Source organism: Stigmatopora nigra, unplaced genomic scaffold (assembly GCF_051989575.1).
Source record: "Stigmatopora nigra isolate UIUO_SnigA unplaced genomic scaffold, RoL_Snig_1.1 HiC_scaffold_26, whole genome shotgun sequence".
Lineage (NCBI taxonomy): Eukaryota > Metazoa > Chordata > Actinopteri > Syngnathiformes > Syngnathidae > Stigmatopora > Stigmatopora nigra.
Window position 1 is genome coordinate 382,684 of NW_027551605.1, and position 19,641 is coordinate 402,324.

Here is a 19,641-nt window from a genome sequence, read left to right on the forward strand (position 1 = left end):
CCCATGCACCAGGCTCTCCCTGCTGTATAGCAAGTGCAAACTTGAAGTGGCGTAACTAGTCTGCTTGGGACATTCTGTTCAAGCAGATGTGTCTTATCCTATGTCATGGGGTGGAAACCTAAGTAGGGAACAATTAGCTCCGCCTTCAGCCGCTTGCATTATTGATGAGGGCGCTAGAACCAAAGGACACGCAAAAGGAAACAGTTAACGGTTACACATTCCATAAGTGGCAAGACATTACTTTTGCACAAGCGTGGGTCCCAATGTCTGTTTTAAAGCTTCTCAAATAAGAAGACTGGAAAAGTCTTCCATGAAGTTCCACAGGGACCAACCAGTTGGCTTCTTAAAGTGTCTTTATGGGCGCATAAACAAATATTGTGTAAGAGGATTTCCAGGAACGTGAGAGGAACAAGGAGTTACTCTCGTGGTGGACAACAACACGCCCACAAGAAAGTTATTCATCTCCTCGGGTCAATCAGAGGTGCAGCAAAATGACAACAGCAAAAATCATTCATTTTGTAGTGAATTCACAGAAATGCAGACAAGATAGTTTTGCTGTTTTCACTGACTTTTTAACACACAATTAAATCAGCATTTTAAGACACTAAAATATGACTGTTTTTTCTAAGCAATTCAGTGCAATTGTATAGTATTGTAATTTTTATTTCAACATAAATGTGGTATTGCGTCCATGTTTAATATGAAAAAAATCATAACCAAGCATAGACAAAATACGAGACAAGTAGCACATGGTACCTCACCAAGCTTTATTTACATGTGCACCATTTGTCATACAAACTAGAATACAGAGCCAGAAAAAAAGGGAACACAGGAAGAATACCCACAAACATCAACGTCAAGAAGATTAATAATAGAGAACAATGCTAAAAAGACCAGGGATGTACAGAAGGGGGCCTTTTTTATTACAAAAAAACACAAATGAGGTGATACATAATTCTTAGTGGTTTTCTCTCTTTTTTTCTGCACTGCAGTTGTCTGTGGGAGGTAGCTAAACGAAGCAGACAAAACGTCAACGCCTCGGCAGCCCCTGGACAAAAAGGTATGTTTCTTCTTACATTTGTACAGTCAGTGTATTCAAATCTTAAATGGTAAGCAGTTAAATTGTTAGGATTTTCTCCATATAAAAAAAAGACACTGAACACACAGGAGGAGTTTTTTTGTCTGACAACACACAGTAATAATAATGAGCGCAGCAAAGTCAGAGGATGGTTCAAGTGCTGCTGATTTCGCAAATATAAACACTGTTGTCCGAGCACTAACAAGTGTTACGATTGCTGTCAAGGGACGGCACCATTGCAATGAGTTGAGTGGTTACAGCTTAGTCGTGCACTTAGTCTTCAAAAACACCACTCGCACTCCTCTGCCTTGTCGATATATATATTTATATATATAGAATTGTATATATACACGTGTACACTATTATATACAGAGGGTTGAAAGCCTTCATGTCAACAGGGCCTCCAAGATGCTGGCAACAGTGTTCCCTTCTACCTGGCACATCAGAACACTTCTTCAACTCTACCTCGGCGAGGTATCGAGGATCAAGTACTACGAGGGAAAATACGACAAGGACGTTCGTTTGGTGAGTACATTGATTTTACACACACACACATAGGTCATTATGCATAAATACATCAAATGTGTACTAGGGGGGCATGCAGACATGGGGAGGAGCTTATTTCTGTGTGTGTGTGGCGGAAAAGAGAAAAAAAATAGATTTGGATTGGAGATTAGGTTAAGTAATAGTGCCACGAGGGAAGTGTGATAAGAAAAGTTGTAGTCTTATGAATTTTTTTTCCAGGAACAAAATAGTACTTTCCTTGGGGAGAATGAAAGATTCAATTAAACTGTACTTTATTTGGTATTTTAAAAAAAGTATCTCATGATGACCAAACCCACCGCTAAACTTAAGAAACTACACTTTGTGAAAATTGGTCATAATTTTAAGAGGAATAATTATGTATATCTTACAAATGTCTTCAGTCTTGTGAGGAAATTTCCCATGACATTAAAAGCCCAATTTTTTTTAGGGTTAAAAAAAAGTCATGCCTTGAGAAGGATTTAAGCCCTGAAAAGTAGTCTAGCTGCAATGTAGAAGTTCAATTTTTAAGAAGATCCATCTTTTCTTGAATAATTTCAAAAACGATGAATCGCATCCATCTAGAAATTCTGCTGTAAACGGTAAATTCGAGCACCTGCTGTGCTTCTCAACAACAGTACAAAAAATGTTGTGCAATAACAATTAACTCTTCTAAACGCATGCATACCTTTTTAGATCTTACCATGACTTCATCCCCCTCAAATGACTACTTTTTCCACAATTTAATTACCCTCATTTTTTCATTTTAATCCCAAATGACCAACACGTTCATAATCCTAATCTTTCCTGACATTGTATCTTTCCCTCCTCTTCAAAATCTTGGACCGAAAAGTTCACAGATTACAAGTTCACAAATATTCACTGATACATGAATTGTAAGGAAACGTGTACTTGGATGAAAATACCTCTCAAATATAAGCCTCCCTCCCCTGAGTATTTTTTACACATATTGAGCATTCTTAAATTCCATACAAGCTGATGACCAGCACTTTGCACACGTTCCTTAAATTTCTCTTCAATCTGACCAAGTGTGTGTTTATGTGTGTGTTTCAACATTGTGTGCATATGTGTGCTATGACTTTGGCTGCCAGCATATCCTACTGCTCGATTCAAGTAATTTGGCAATGTACAGGAGAGACAGCTTATTGTTTTACTGGAGGACAGAAATGGCTTGCGACCCCTCCCATCATGCACAGGGTCAGCCTCTCCCCACATGGCCTTGGCTGCAGTTCTTGTAGGCGTTTTGCAGGACGAGGGTCAGAACGGCACAAAAATTCCAAAACTAAACTCAATAAAATGCACAAAGTGCCCCGAGGACAAGATTCAACACTGTTTTACATTAGCACCTGTAATGCTGTGGAAATGTTCACATCGCTAAAACACAGGTATATTCACTTTTTCGCTACATTATACGCTGTGATAAACAATTTCGAAAGCCTTCTCCAACTGTACAAATACACGAGTGAGATTTTCTTCCCGTATTTTTTCTGTCTTTGCTTCTAAAAAAAGCAAAAGTCAAAAATTCAACGTGTAGTCATTGAAACTTTTCTGTTCAAGCCATACGTAGAAAGTGCGTGGCATTAGTTGTGAACGACACACGCTAGTTTGACAGAAACTTTGTCCCTTAACGGAGAATCTGAAAAAACAACACTGAACATTTAAAAAGCGGAGGTAAATACGACATCCCAGGAGGAAGAAAAAAAAACCGTACTGGTTCAGATTTACAACGGTTCCTCCACGGGAGTTTCTTTTTAGTTTGAACAGGAACAAGCACGCCTTTCACCCGTTTGTCATTCGTCTTTGTAGTCCAACCTGATGACTAACGTCTCTTTGAGAGCCTTATGCACGAGGAAACTTGCATAATTCAAGAGTTTGTTGTGCCTTTTTTTATGTTGTTGTTTCACAAGAGGCTCTTCACAAGGGCTTGGATCGCTTCAAAGTCCGGCAGATCTTTTCCTTGAGACAAGTGCTTATCGTGTAAACACAGGGTTGGTGTTGGATGTTGTGCTGATGGCTGGTTTTGGCAATAAAGGGGGCGTGTTTTTGGACCTGAGGAAAGAAGAGAAAAATAGATGATACAACCAAGATTGTTTTGTTTTTACGAGGAGCATCGAACAAGAAGCATACTACATCAACAGCCGGTTTTCAAGAATGCTGAAAGGTGCCACAAGAAGGCGCCGAAGCCCTTAAGTAGTAATTAGTGACTGACAACTAAGTAACATTTTCAAGTGATAGATCTTCATTTGGAATCAAAGTTTTGTTTGTCTAGATTGAGCAAAAGATTGTCATTTAAAAAGGACGAAGGAAGGGAATGTCAGTTAATATAATTGAAGGAGAAATACCTCGAGTGTGGTCTTCAGCCAGGTACCCAGCTCTGAGAAGCCTGCTTGGCGCTTGTGAAGTTACTGACCCCGTTCATATTGACTAGGGAGTCGAAGTTAAAGTCAAGTCCATCGGCGTCCATCAGCTCGTTCTTGATGATCGAGTCCATGTCGCACTCCAAGCTGCCGTTAAACATGTCCAAGTCCAGATCTGTGGGGAAGCGATCTTGGCAGACGCCTCCGTTGCCGCTTACCGCCCCGTTCAGGAAGATTGATGTGTCGATCTGCATGGAGGAGGAGCCGTTTCCTCCCAAGGGTGAAAGAAGGATCTGCTGTTTGGCGCTAGTCAGGATATTCACCTCGTTGGCTAGATTCAGGCCTCTGTTGATGGACCTTGTAGCGTTGTTGTGGTTGTTGCTCTGTAGGGTTTCCCCTTGGCTTCCCTGAACCCCTCCGCCGTTTCCGAAAGTCATGATGGGATCGTTACGGAGCATGAGGCCACGGCGGGAGTTCTGCGACACGACGGCGGCGGCGCTGGCCTGAGACATGAGAGGGTCCGACTGGGTCATCATTACGTCACTGTGGTTGTCGGAGTTTAGAAGATCTTGTAGCGTCACGCTACCAAAGCGGGCAGTGCCGATGCCGGAGAACGACGTCTGCTTATTCTCCTGGATGGTTTGCATGGGGGACGGGCGCAAGGAAGAGCCTGGTGCGTGAGACCCAAAGATGGAGTTGCTGTAGTTTCCTCCGCCATTGGTAGGAGCGTTGGATGAAGGCGTGACGACGGGGGAAGGCGGACCTAACCCGTTGGTTTTGGGGACAAACGTGAACCCGGAGGTCCCGTTTGTTGTGACTTGTCCTGAAGCGTTTGGAAGCAAGTTGATGTTATCCAGCTCGTCCATCAGCTCGTCTGCGAGTCCGTCATTCAGGTTCATTGTACCGGCCAGGTCCGCCAGGCGGGGTAGCTCCGCGGGTGCGGCCTTCCCATTGGCTCCGTTGCCCGGGGACAAAGCGTGGCCGGGGCTGGAGTAGAGCATGGGCGAGAGAGGGGGTTCGTCGTCGGGGACCTCGTCCAGCTCCGGGTTGGCTAGGATAGGTGAAAGACGACCGCTCACTGTGCTGGCGTTGGAATTAGTGCGGGAGCGGAAGTCCGTCCAGGCGTCCAGCTCCTCGCTGCTGCGTGACGTCGGGCTTCCCGGCCACTTAGAAAGTCCAGAGGGACTATCGCCATTGATGTCCCCGGCGGTGGCTGCCGCCGCTTGTAGCGCCGCCTTCTTTTTGGCGGCACGGCCACGGGCCGACTTTGTGTACTTGTTGCTATTGTCCATAGAGACGGCGCGGCGACGGGGAGCCTTGCCGCCCTTTCCTCCTTCTGGATTGATCATCCACCAGGAACTCTTGCCCGTTCCTTCGTTCTGGACACGGATGAAGCGGCTGTGCAGGGACAGGTTGTGCCGGATGGAATTCTGCAATACAAAAGGGAATTGGTCATTACTTGCTCAATCAGCTTAACCAATATTGATTGGTTGTTCAGTTGCGGGAAGTAACAAAGACATTTTTTTCAATTGTATAAGTATAAGGGGCATTTGTGGTTGTGGGCTGGGAAAACATTGGCATTTTAGGATTCTTCTAGCTTTTGTTGTGTTCAATAAATTGTTGGTTTTAGGGAGAAAGCACTGATCTCAGTTGTTGTTAGCTTGGACATAACAATGGAAGACAGCCTTTGTTATGACAATCTTGACAGGGATGAATAAAAGTCCACCAGTCTGAGTAGATGTCTACATTGTTTGAGGCAAGGCCTTTGTGTTGAAATGATCTATAATCAAGTGTCTCCTAAATTATAAACAAAGGATCCCTCTGTTGCGAAAGGGCGTTACTCAGAAACGGATCATGTGTGCTCAAGCGTGCCACCACGTATCGATCAAGCCCTTGCTTCTTTTCACTTGGAAAACCCAGTGGTTTAAAGTGAGCACACATGACTGCCATTGCGGTTCAGCAGTTTTGACTAATTCATTATTATGTTTTTTACTTTTCTGTCCTTCATCCTCATTCTGTGGTAAATGCTCAACACTTAGCCTTGAAACAAAGTTGTGTATTTCCCTCCTCCGACGTATAGTTTAACAGCCCCGAATTCAAACAGGCAAAAAGTCAAAATAGTTTGAAAATAATTTGCTTTCCACGAAATTTCCCGTCTTTCCTGGGATTGGTTTGGATTGGCAACCCAAAAGGAACAAGCGGGTTTCAATTATCCTTTTTTCTTTGTAATATAGGGTGTGGGCAGAGTCTTAACATTTTTTTGCTCTCTGCTGGTTTCTGTGTTTGAACATTGTGTGCATGTACATGCATATTTGTGTGTTTAAGGTGGTCCAGTGGAAAGTATTGTTCGCAGTGTTTTTAAGACTATAAATCCAACTTTTGTCTGACACAAAACCATAAAATAATTGCAGGACATTTATGAGTAGTCCGTTTGTGTGTGAGTGTGTACATGTGTGTGTTTATTCAGTGCGGTGCAGTAAGATGAGATACCAGAGAGACCTAGTGTTTATTCTTTGGCTGTATCTCATGAGGCATGACATAATGTTGTCTGATTTACCAACATTTTAAAACATAAACACACTCACAGAGGCGCATAATACTTTGCATTATTCTAATGGAGTCACATAATATGGGAGAATTAAGACAAAAAAATTCTTGCAGGAAAACATCTGTGATTGACACGTGGTGAAAAGTGAAAGCGTGTGCAAGAGGTGTTGATGGCGCACATGGTGTGTGTTAGTGTTAAAAAAAAAAAAAAGAAATTCACACAGAAACTCTTTTCGATGAAATGCTTCAGCGGCTCTATTGGGTGAGATGACATAAAAATCACTTGCTAAACGCTTGCCAAAGACAAACCCCTAGAGGACAAATATTAGGAGTCGACCGATACTCATACATGAGAAATTCCCTCTTCTTTTTATATTTGAACTGTGACGATATCCAAAAACAAACTTGAAATATATCCTGCCCAAACTCCTTAACTATACATTATAATTCCAGTTATTGTTTTTGTAAGAATTTGGCTTGAGTTGGGGTAAACCTATTATTATTTGTACACACTGAGTGTGTATGCGTACTATGTGGGTGTGTGTATCCCACTGTTTTGCTCCTCTGAGCAATTTCCAAATCCCATTAATAAAAAGAGCTGAGACAGCTCTGATTCATGCCTACCAAACTCTAACACTAAATAACACACATGCATGGGCTCCTGACAAGGTTGCCTAGTATTCCCCAATCTATTCTTTAAGGTCACATTGCATTTTCCGGCAACTCAAACATCATCAAGATTTTAATGTCAATGGCACCAAGTCAGTTGAAGACACAGCTAAGAACAGTAGGACATATTAATGGTCTGTTTCAGTTTTTAATCTGGATTTGCCTTAGGCGCCAACCCATCATAAAAGTATGCCACAAGTGTTATTTAGTGCCTCAAGCAAGACTAGTTTAATTGAAAAAAAGGACTTCAGTTTCACAATGTGTTCCTTTGAGCCAGCCAGCGTGCAGTGCATGTGTGTTGACATTCGCCTTAGATTAATCGTGTGGGTTTACATAACAAACGATAACACGCTGCGCGTCGGGGTGTTCTTGAGCAACCAATACTCGGGTCACCTGCTTGGTTTAAATGTCAAGTGTGCATGCAAAAAGTAGCATAAACTTGTTATTTTACGTCAAATCTCAGAGCCAAAATAAGAAAGGACAGTTAAGCACTAGCGTGGCCTTTCACCTCTTGGACAACATACTAAAACCGTAGATGTCGCTGACTGCATTATTCCAGGTTGAAATGTGTGCTGTTGCTGGCTGATGAAACCCACTGCAACACCGTCTCAGGCCTCTCCTCAATCCAATTTCCCCGCACCAATCGCCTGCACCGCAGCTCGCACGGCTACATCCAATTACGACGAGATGTCTGAATCTGTCTCGCCCAATCGCAGAGCTCTACCCCGGCGCTCGTTTATCGCGCATTTACGACAACCAGCGCGGCAGGAGCTGATGTAATGCCACTACAAAAAAAAGTACACCACAAATGAGATTTCCCACCTTGGCGTCATTCAAACGTACCACTGCTTCAAAGTAGGGACAGAGTGACGAGGAAATTTTTGCGTGACAGCCTTTGATTGTTCCCACATGTTGCTGCTGCCGATGGACAAAAAGGCTTCTGTGTCACTCGGCTATGACGGCGCAGCTGCCACACGTGCACGCGCACACCGACTCTCACGTTTGTTTACAATCGTAACACGCCATAGTTATAATAAATTGGGCGTTTTCCTCCATTATTAAAAATATATTGACCAATAATACAAAACTAGACATTTATTAGCAAGGACTGGCATCCATAAAAGTAGACATTTCTTTTTATTTCTATGCCTACATGACTGATAATTCGATGTCCACAGATGTGAACACCATATCGTCATGAAATGAGTATTTTTAAATGGCCCAAAATAGTAACTTGCTGTATAAAAGATACATTGGCTATTTCTGTAAGATTAAAAAGTTCATTTGCACCCAATCGTAATACAATAACGCTGATAAAGTAGTTAAACATTCTTAGAAATACACTTTAGAATACATTTTTCCACCCAGCAAGGCCATCTAAGGGCAAAAATGTTTCATAATAGAGGGAAAAAGGCGGGCTAATATAAAAATTCCTTGAATGTAACAGTGGTGGTCTCCAAGAAGGCACACAAGTGCCAAAATGCACATATGTGACACGTATGCTACGCTTAACAAATAAGCTTTGCCTCAGTTGACACTGCAGAGCCAGCGTGGTTATTTATACTGTGGTCACACTGACACACACACACACACACACACACACACACACCGTGTCCAGGTTCCAGCTGCCCTGAGCTCTGGACTGCAGACAGAACATTCCATTCTCGACAATCATTTGTGCGTTTGCGCGTTGTGTGTGTGTCATCACTTGTGTTGACGTATACACTAAAAGCGGATTCTAGGTTTGGCAGAAAGAATCCTGCTTTGCCTCATTCCCTTTATATTTCTGTCGTACACTCCCTTATTTCCTCCGTAGACTATTAAATGCATGGTTCTCTGCCAAAACGGACGTTTCTAATGTACATGATGAAAGTAAAAAAATCATGAGCGAAAAGACGGTGTTGTGGGAATCCATATGGGAATTTTGCGCTTGAATTGGATCAAATAGATGCAATACGTAGAAAACAATCAAAAACATAGTTCTTGGCAAAAAAAGAAAGATTATGTGCAATTATAGGGAAACAGTTATATTATAACATTAGTCCCACGACTTGAAGACTTTCTGTTGAAATTTTAAACAACCAAAATGATTGTTTCTAAGAGCTTTTCTTTTTATTTTCCCTAACTCAACATGACAGTGTATATAGCAAAGCCATTTTGATGTAGCTCCTCTCTTCTCTACTATTTAATTTACAGTTTGTAAATATGTCAGCCCCTTCTTCCATGTGTTCTCCTTGTGTAAGACCACATGCTCAGGAAAGGAAAGTGCGTGTGTTTACGCTTCTTCCTCCAGTGAGTGGCCCGAGGTGGGGGAGTTGGCCGACCCGGCCCACCTCCGACAACCAATCGCAACAGTGCAGACTCGTCACGCATCTTTGGGTCAAGTGTCTTTTTGATGGGAGCTATTTAGAAGAATATGACCTGATGATTAAACTCAAGCACACACACACACACACATGCAATGACATTTATGCGGAAAATCCATAATGATATGATAGATCAGTGAACTTTTGTAATGATACGCTTGCATTGAATCAAGCAGCTGTGTGTGTTTGTGTTGTTTCAAATTAGGACTGTTTATCACCGATGCGCATACTGTGTGTACTCTGCTTCGGGACAACACGGGACATCCCTATTAGGCGTTTCGGGACATGGTGTCCTCAAGCATTCACTGGCTCTGCATTTGCCACACTCTCTTACACAAGTTGAGTCAGGACTAATGGAAAGCACGAGCAACAAGTTGCCCTTGGACATAATGTCCATAAGTAATAAATCTAGTGTGAAAATAAGATGGACACGGAACTTGACGGGAGGGCTTTAGTGCCAAATGGTATCTATTGTGGATTGTGCAACATGTCGTAAAGATAAATGATTTGTCTATGAAGGTATTTTTAGTACCGCTTCTTGCAAAGAATTGTTTGGAATGTGGAAAAGTTCACGGAAGGCTTAATGAGATACAAAGTATTTTCTTGGCGACACAGCAAAAAAAATCATTAAAAAAACACCGCCACTTTACATACACAGACGGGGCCTTTTAAGACAAGGATGGAGGTGTAAGAGGACACCCTCAGCAGGGTGTCTACATGATTAATGACATCTCTAGCGGCATCGATGTGTAGAAGGATGAAGTGCTGGCTCTAGTGAGGGGATGGCAGTCTAATGATTCATAGTTATCCCAAATGGGAATGTTGCTATTCCGGTGGGGAGTCAAGGTGTGCCAGATGAGGAATATGTGTGTTAAATGAGATAGCCAACCGCGCCTCCTTCCAGAGGCGACCGAGTAGCAAAGAGGGAGGATTTCATTACAGATGACGTCAATTTCCAGAGAATAGCAAAAGCTCTTGGCGGTGGCGTGTCAGCGCAGAAGTATCCAGGTTAAAGGGACACTTTATGAGCGGTGAACGGTGTTTTAGTGCCTGTGGTTAGATAAGAAAATCGCTACCATGCAGTCTTGAGACGATTTGTTATCTTAGCCAAGCAGAACTGACTGCAAGGTGAAAGCCTCACCCAAGTGAATCATCAATTTGCCTTTTAAATTTAACTCTAGCAAACAAAAATCCGCTTGAATTACATAAGTAGGTATTGGCTATGAGTTTTTAGATGGGGGAATTTGCTCCCAACATAGATTGGTAGATTCATGTAAAGATGGTTTTAACATGTATTTGATTTGTATCGATTTTGTTCTTTAAAAATAAAAATATATATCTTTTTTAAATGAACAAATTAGTCAAAGAAGAGTAAAGGCTTGGTTGTTTTAAGACAGCCTGGAGAGAGGTGGACGGAGGTTTATGACCGTAACACTTAACACCATGCAGCACCGTGGGTGCATACTTGTGTATCCACTTAGAGCTTTTTTAGCTTTTTTTCGGAGAACTACTAAGGTAACTTTAGGACAAATAGTTTAGTTTCAGTTCAAATTAAAGGATCGCTTTGAGTTACCATGTAGGACATTGCATTTCTCCAGATTGTAAAACGGAGTTTCTTCTTTTGCCCTTCTGGAAATGTCAAACTGATTTTCCAGAATCGCCTGTTAAAAGTTTTTTTTAAGACGGAAACTATGAGGATAACTATGCTGAAGATATATATTGTATATATGCTATTTGGACATAGTGAAACTTTTATTCCAATCTCAAACAACTATTGAGTGCCCATTTAGAATAACTATTAGATGTCTATTAATCTGTTTGTATTCTTAGTATAGTAATAACATCAACTAAGATTACATAAGTGTACTTTTGGACGGTCAGAGTTTATTGAAAAATGTCTCCACATAACTCAAGATCAGATTCCAAACTTGAATTCATCCGAGTCGCTGAATCATCGCTTTTTTAGGATGTTTATAAACCCTCATGTCATTTGCCATATGCAGAATGCATGGGTGACGCCATTTTGCACATGTATGGCGACGCTCAGCGAGATCCCGCCTTCTTATTCTGTGTTTCCACAACACGGCTCTCTTGGTCATGCACACGCAATGTAGTTTTGTGTGGTGTTGCACATGGTCTCTTGGTAAACATCAACTTTTAAAAACTGATGATCACTATACACATCTCAATATGCTGGTCAACAAAGTCAGGAGCTTTAAATTTTTAGTTTTATAGGTCGGAATTTAGGACATGCCGTTTCCTGTTTGCATGTGTGCATTTGTGTGTGTAAGTGTGTGTTTTCATGTGCGACTGGTGCAGTTGAGAAGTTCGCATCTGGTCTGAATTAGCACTGAGGCCCTGCTGGCATTTAGGGCTCGTTCTAATGATGCTAAAAACAGATACAGTACACACACCAACTTACACATATATGACAAGTCTTACCATATGGTCTTCAATGATTCCCATTTCCCTGCTTTTACCATCATTCAAGCTTGTACAAAACATATTGGTACATTCATTATCATGGAGAAGCAGGTGGTGTTGGTAACCTGATGACCTTCTCCCCGGCAAAGCACTCCAGCTCCTTTTGGAGACCCCAAAGGCATTCCAAAGCCAGATGGGCTTCATAATCCCTCCTCTCAGCCTCTTGTGGCCCAGCACAGCGAATATAGGGGGGGCCTCTTCCCGTTTCTCCAACAGTAAGAGGCCCCTGCAGAGATATCATAATCGGACACCCTGACCATCGGACTTAACCTTCTATCTGAGCTCTTCACCTTATCATCATTCTTTTGCTCGTTTACCCCCAAAAGCCTGTATGCCAGATGATACTTGGTAGTTGGGATGTATATCAACTGGTAGCTTTATCTTGGCCTACAATGCCACTGATAGCAAATTGACCCTCCAGTCGTATCAGCCTCTGTCTTACTCTGTCTCTATTGTCAACAGAGTCAATAACTGTACAAGATTTTTTTCATCATTCTTGTCCAAATGACGGTTGATCCCACGGGCCACAAGTTTGAAACTCTAAAGATATATATAGGCATGTGAAATCCTGCCAACTCCAAGTACAATCCCACCCATTACATAATCTTCAAATGCAGGAGACCTGAATGGTAACATTTTTACCACCTCCCTGGATAATACTGCATTCATAAACTTGAAGGAAAAGCCTAGTTGTGGGTTAAAAATACAAGCCTTGTGGTGCAAGTAGAGACACAAACCCTGCAATTATGGGACAACGTATAGCGTTCAAGACTCTTTCGAGGAAGAATTTAATAGCTTCCTTCCTTCGCCTGTTTTTTTAGTGTACTGCATATTTGATCTACATATGCAATTTTGACCTACTGTATCTACCTCACTCAGTCCAGATTGTTTAAATTTACTTCACCCACGGCAAATGTTAAACTAGAGGCAAGTGTGTGTGTATCTATGTGCTGATTTCAGCACTTCCAGGCCTGCCAATTATTTTCCTCCCCAGCTGAGCAACAGAGTGAAAGTCAAAAGTTTTTCCCTCCCAAATACAACATACTGTACTGTACAGTATGCACCACTACTGAGTGTCTCAAGTGTGTTTAAGCATGTATGGTGTGCTCACACACACACACACACACATGTACAAAGTTGAAACACACACACCGAAAGGCCCTTTGGAGTCTTTCCTCCTGGCAACAGCGAGGCCTCGACTTACTTTCATTTGGCTCCGCCCAAGTCTTTCTGAGGAGGCACATGACTTCCTGCAGGGAGAAATGAAGGAAGCCTTCTCCTCTCTCTCATTGTTTTTCCTCTTACTAGTTGCACGTAAACATAATTAGTGAGCACATTAAAAGGGTGACACAACTCAGACATTGTGCATTTTTGCTTACTCACTGCGAACTTTGTTTTCTCTAATAGTCTATAATTAAATCACTCCCTTTAAAATCCAGTTAAGCCGGTTCACTAGTCTGTGTGGGCGCACAAGTGTCCAGTATGAACAGGGTGCATGATATACGCACCACTGCGTGTGCGTGACTATATCACAGTATTGCTAAGCGTATTATGAGCATTAAAAAAGGTGATGGGAACCTCAGCTCTCTTCCGAACAGAAATGCTTCCATAAATAGACATTCAGAAGGTACCCAGGTAGCACCATGTTGGTATGTCTTATTCTACAGATAAGAATTCACAAATCTTCTCTAGGCTGGATTAATCAGATCAAACCGACTTCAACTAAACCAGAATTCTCAAACGCTCCAAAAAATCATCCAAACACTAAAGGGCGTGATTTATTTTCCAAGTACGAAGCGGTTAAATATGCACAAGGCACCTCCTTTGGGCCCTCGCAGCTTGAAGTGAACTTGAGCGCCATGGCAACCAAAATGGAATTTCATTAGAAGTCCAAGCAGACTGTATATTGTTATCAGGTATTTATTTTAGACTCAAGTGAGCCGTGAACTTAAATAGCCCCTTGTTATGGGGGCTGGATGCTATATTTATGGGCATTCTAGGTCCCTCAGTGATTAGTGGAGACACGAGAGGCCCTCGTCTTTGTACTGACTCTCTCGGTCACTTGCAGCTTAGTGCTGTATTTCATACATGACAACATGTTACTACACATACACACACACAGTCACACACACTGGCCATTGTCTTTATTGTTTGCAATTTCCTTACACAACCTCACAAATAACCCGCCTGCCTCATCAGGTGGCCTCATATCACCTCGCAAAACTATGCTATTAATAGAGCTGCACTGTGTATGTATTAGGAGGGTGTCTTGGGAGTTGAGTTTTTTCATGACATTGCCACACTTATCCCGACCCTCATCTGGCTTGATAAAACGGTGAGGGCGTGGATGCGCATGTCTGCATTACAGGCTATTAAGGGCGGGTTTAAGGGAGGACAGTGAAAACTGGATGGAGGATTGCGAGAGTGGAAGGTTGCAGCTGCGCCAACCCGACGACTTTAATCTGGCGCATAGACCTTTAAGCGCTGTGAGCGCACAACAAATGATCTTCCGTCCATCCATTTCCGATTATCCTCATCAGGGTTAATGGGTCGTTGAAAAGGCTGATTACACTCCATATATATTTGTTGAGTTTGACTCAAGCAGATGGGTTCAGTCCTAACATTGATTGACTGGCTATACGAATGTACTTCACCGATTACAAAACAAATGGAGTTTTGCTACTCTTCCAAAAGCATATTTTTTCCCATTGTTAGTTTAAGTCGGCATTTTTCTGTTCTTTTTGGCTTCAGTTAACCACACAAAAGTTGACTTTATTTGGCAGTAGGCCAAATCTCTCTGCTTTTCGGCGTTTCTTCTTTTTGCCCATACCCGTCCCACTCGCTAAGTACAGCAATCGCTCAATTCGAACCACATCCTCGTTGTCTTTTTCTCTCTTTTCACCCACTTTTGTTTCTCAGAGGCGCTCTGTCGCTCTCTTTCACAGGCTCGTACACTGCGAGGTGACTGTGGAGCTTGAAGGGTTCGGTGCTTTTGAAAGAAGACATTTCTGGTAATCCCTATGCCGCTGTGTGCCAAGTCCTTGTAGAGGGTAGAGTGGGTGGGAGGCGGAATGAGAGGAAAGAAAGTACTTTATGGCAGGGTGGGCCTTTTGCTGACGGGAGATGTAGCAGCACCTTAACTTCCTTATGAGGCCAGCAGATGTACTTTGGGTTTGTTCAGTTTGACTATTTAATTCAGAACTTTTATGTAGTATTGCTGGCAGAACGTGTACCATACTTTGAGAACCACTTGTGTATTTTATTTTAGCAGATGTTCCCTCTGAGGCAAATTTTGATTTGATTTTTGCTAACAACGTTATTTTAATGGGATTGACTCATTAATTGCTTAATGTCCTTTTGTCAACTAAAGTGCCAGTTCACGATGACATTGTTTGCAGTCAACCACAGCAATTTCTTGATGACACATGGAGTCAGCAGTCAGTGGCCTCCCAAAGTCTGCTAAAAATAACCAAATAGAGGCCAAAAAAAGGGGAAGTGGTGGCGTTACGTTAGGGCGCCCGACGCGTTGCACCCTTGTCTGGTCACGCGACAAATGAAGTTTCTGTGTTGCAACGTCGCAACGGCTCCCGTCTGGGCGATTGTGTGCGCAAGGTACATAAACGCTATACAGTGTTTGTGCAGGCAATGTTTTGCTTAGGTCAATAAAGTTTTACTTGAGGTAAAAGAGGTGTTTTGGAAAAATCAGGCAATCGCATTTCAGTTTCAAGTTTTTGTGCAAACATGTTCGTGTGTTGGTGTTTTGCCCGGGCACATGCATCGTTTGTTGTTGTCTCTTCATTTTTTCCCCCAGAATGCCCCGCAGTAGAAAGTCTGCCGTCCGTCTGGTGCTCTGTTTCTCACTAAGTGGGTCAGTGGCTGGCTCAGTCGTTGGGTCGAGTTGGGCTAAAGTCACTCGGAGCGTGCGTGTGTGCGCATGGGTTGCTCGGAAAGAATCGCCATCATAATGAGTTCAAAGCCAGGGCAGAAGGGGAGAAAAAAAATGGTACTAAGCCAGACGGGCCGTGTGGGCGGGGCTACATCATCTTTCGGAATAGAAACCAAAAACATGTCATGAAAGGCGAGCGGGCCAGCTAGGGATGCTGAGAACAGAAATTGCTGGGGGCGGACTTTTAACATGAAAGATGCGCACAGACATGAGTGCAGATGGTCCGCCAAAGTTAAGTGTATTTACTTGCTCTGTCTGACGATTGTCTGGCTCTTTCCACTACGGGGGACGCCTTGGGACCACCACTTACAGGGTGAATGATTCACGATACGTGTGAGGGGGGCAGGGTGGGCAAAGGCAGTGGAAGAATTTAGGTTAGTGTGAATTATTCAGATGAGCAGCCTCCGCCTCGATAAAAAGCCGCAAAAGACATGTGACCGTCGCCTTGACAGCATTTCGCCCTGGCACACTGGCCTCCTTGTGTATGTGTACAAAGTCACAACCCAGCAGATTAGATAAACCGTCGAGCTGCTGTTGCTGATGCCATGTTGCCTCTCTTGAACTCCCGTTTAATCACTCACAACAGACAAAACCAACTTGTGCGCAAGATGCATGTTTGGGGTGCCAGACAGAGATGACAAGTCAACAGCACAGCTTAAAAATGCTCCAACATGCATGCCTGGGCTATAGTTGGTGATGTAACTGGATTAAAAATATAATGCTTTGCCATTATATTTCACAGTTAGGAATACTAGACTAGGCTTTGAGCCGAAAAATACACAAATGATTGAAAAAATAACTGCAAAAATAGGACTGTAAAGTCTCCTAAGATCCCTTCCAAGCGTTAAGATCGACAATGTGTTGTTGGAACTAGTATTGCTGTCTATATAGTAAATGAAGTCTTTGTTTTCTAGTTGCCTAATGTTATTTTTGTAACATGCTGAAGAAATATGAGGAATTGTGGTATATACACATGATATCTCTGTGATAAACCAAAAGCGAAAGATTAGCTGCTGAATGATTTGGTAATGTCATGAATTGTTGACTAGCATCGAGCCAGTACCGTCAATTCAGCCGGCAGATTGCATTTACTTGCGAATATAAATAAAACTGGAACGTTACCTGACTTAGGGGCTTTAAATGGGACTTAATATGCATGCTCGGCAATGTCATTTGCATACTACATCTTTCCTGATACTGACTCTAGGCTAACTTTTCTATGCGATTTATCATGTAAAGGCCCCCAAAATGTACTGTTGCACCGCAGTGTGCAACAGGCGTCCCCACACGTCAAATCCTCCCCCACCCCTGTCCCTCGTCAACTTCCCTTCCTCTTTTAACCTCCCCGCTTCACCCACCCTCCATATCTCCATTCTCGCCTTTAAGTCTCTCTCGGGTTTCAAACTTGGAAGGCGGCCAATTAACACAAGAGCACTGAGATGCTGGAGGAGAAGGGGGTGGGGGCATCGCTACACACTGACCTACATACACTTCCACCCAGCTGATTGAATCCTGCATTGAGGCGCACAGCCAATCGCGAGCCGAGTCAAAGCGGCAGGCAGCCAATGGTGACGGCGGCTGGCTGCGAAGCCACGGCGCTGTCTCTGTACAGTTTGGGGTGATTATACAGGGGGCCTGCGAGAAGACAACGACAAGACTGACTGAGGGGAGTTACAGCGAGGGAGGTAGACGGTGAGGGATCCGCCAAGCGAGGCTCGGACGGACAAATATAGACACTTATTCCTTAGCCTCCTTCGTCTTATGGCGTAACGAGTGTTGACAGATGAACCTTCAAGCGGAGACGGGATTGGTGGCCCGTATTTGACATTGCTCCTTTCGTGGCCCATACCAACCAGGCTTTGCAGACTGTACAAGTACAACCTCAAACAGTGGCCTGTTTATATACTCAACTCTGAACTGCGCAGGCAGCTATTCGGAGGACTGTTGTGGTAGATAAACTGCAGTTATGTGAAATAGAGAAAAAATATAGTATACCAAAAAAGATTCTTACCATTTTGACTCCAAACTAGGTAGAATGTGGAACACAAACCAATGTTCCATTTTTGCCATTGCAAAAACAGAATAGAGTAGAAACAAATTTGACACCAATTTCTACACTACTTATAGAAAATATGTGGCATCATCTTACTAATAAATGTGATATGTCCGAGAAAGGAAAAAACGGTCCATTTGTTATTAGTGAACTGTGCTTGAATTACTATAAGCAAGGATCATTTTGACACGATCAAATGACAAATATGCTCAGCTAGCACTGACTCAAAGACACACATACACGTAGCCACAATTTTGGCACCAGGCACCATGGAAAGTTCAATCTGCTGCCAACTCATTCTTGGCACTTGGGGTTAGCCCTTACATAACAACTAACTGTACACTTTCGTCTGAAACAAATGGGTTTGCACCTCTATTGCAGTTCATCCCAGTCGCCCTTTAATCTACCCATGCTCTGAATCGGTTTTGCTGCGATGACAAAAAACAATACTAAAGAAGAGGAAGTACAAGACAATAAAAATGCCAAGAAAAGCAAGCAATGAGGGAGCGAGGGGAAGCAGTGGGGGAGGTAGCGAGAGGCACACTAACCCATATTTGCGCAACTGTGTAGTGGCTCGGGGAAATGATGGATTATGGGGAGGCAGGCTGAACGCTAAACGTGATCATGTGGTGCGAGAGCTCAGGGATAAATGGGGAATCTTCATTAAGATGACTCGAAAAATGCATGTTTTCAAAGATGGGTTGCTGAAGAAGCGGTACAAATACTAAAGAAATGCACTTATCATAAATGGACTATATTTAAGACAGTTTGCATAATTCCCCTTCAGGATTACTATTATTAGTATAATACATTTAGTCATTTCCATTCTGCCACCCTAGGATAACCTACCAACTCTAGCAACATTGCAAAATCTTCTGAAAAGCCATTAATGATTCAAAATCGGCTCGTCCCAAAACACAGCATTACTCATAATAAATTACTTTTGGGTGCGTCTTCACGGAAAAAAAATACATGTAGTATATGTGTAGAATATATATTACATTAATTAGACCATCCAAGGGCGGGTTCAAAAGGTCACTCACTTTAAAATTGGTGCTGTTCATGGAGTGATCTGATCAGGATTAAATTTGATTGGAATAGTGTATTCTAAGGACATGTACGCGCAAATCTTCCCTGCCAGATTTTTTTATATTAATACAGTAACCCACTTGGGTGCATAAGGTTGGGAAAGTCGTCATATACTCCGTGTTTAATATTACTTGGCCTATGCTTATGTAAATGCACATGCCAGGATTAGGTGGATCTAGTTCACTCACACAGACACATAACGCATGTGCGCAAATGCAAATACACTATGCGTTAATCAGACTAAAAGCCTTTCGAGCACACAGTGATGTCATTGTGAAGCGATAACCGAGTACTGGCGCGTCCTCAGGGGATCTGATGGCCCACAAAGGTCTGGCTCAAAAATCGGTGTCGCACACACAATTGTGAACGTTTTGACCAATTGTGAACGTTTTGAAGCTAGCATCCTAATTTATGGGAGGTGATGGAGCTCAAATACTGACATATAAGTACTTGTATGAAAATGGAGTCCTGAACAATACTGACCTGTCCAACTCACTTCAAACAAGAGA

The 19,641-nt window shown here is 42.7% G+C and overlaps 1 protein-coding gene across 1 annotated transcript in view; it reads right to left on the reverse strand.

Moving 5' to 3' along the window:
• Positions 1-743: 743 nt before the first annotated feature.
• The window catches only part of foxo3b (forkhead box O3b), a 31,889-nt gene continuing 12,991 nt past the window's right edge, over positions 744-19,641 (reverse strand). Inside the window, exons 3-4 of the mRNA XM_077711419.1 lie at positions 3,964-5,408; positions 744-3,670 (exon numbers count right to left, since the gene is read on the reverse strand). Coding sequence (XP_077567545.1) covers positions 3,978-5,408 — 1,431 coding nt within the window. The 3' untranslated portion in view covers positions 744-3,670; positions 3,964-3,977. The remainder of the gene's footprint in view (positions 3,671-3,963; positions 5,409-19,641) is intronic.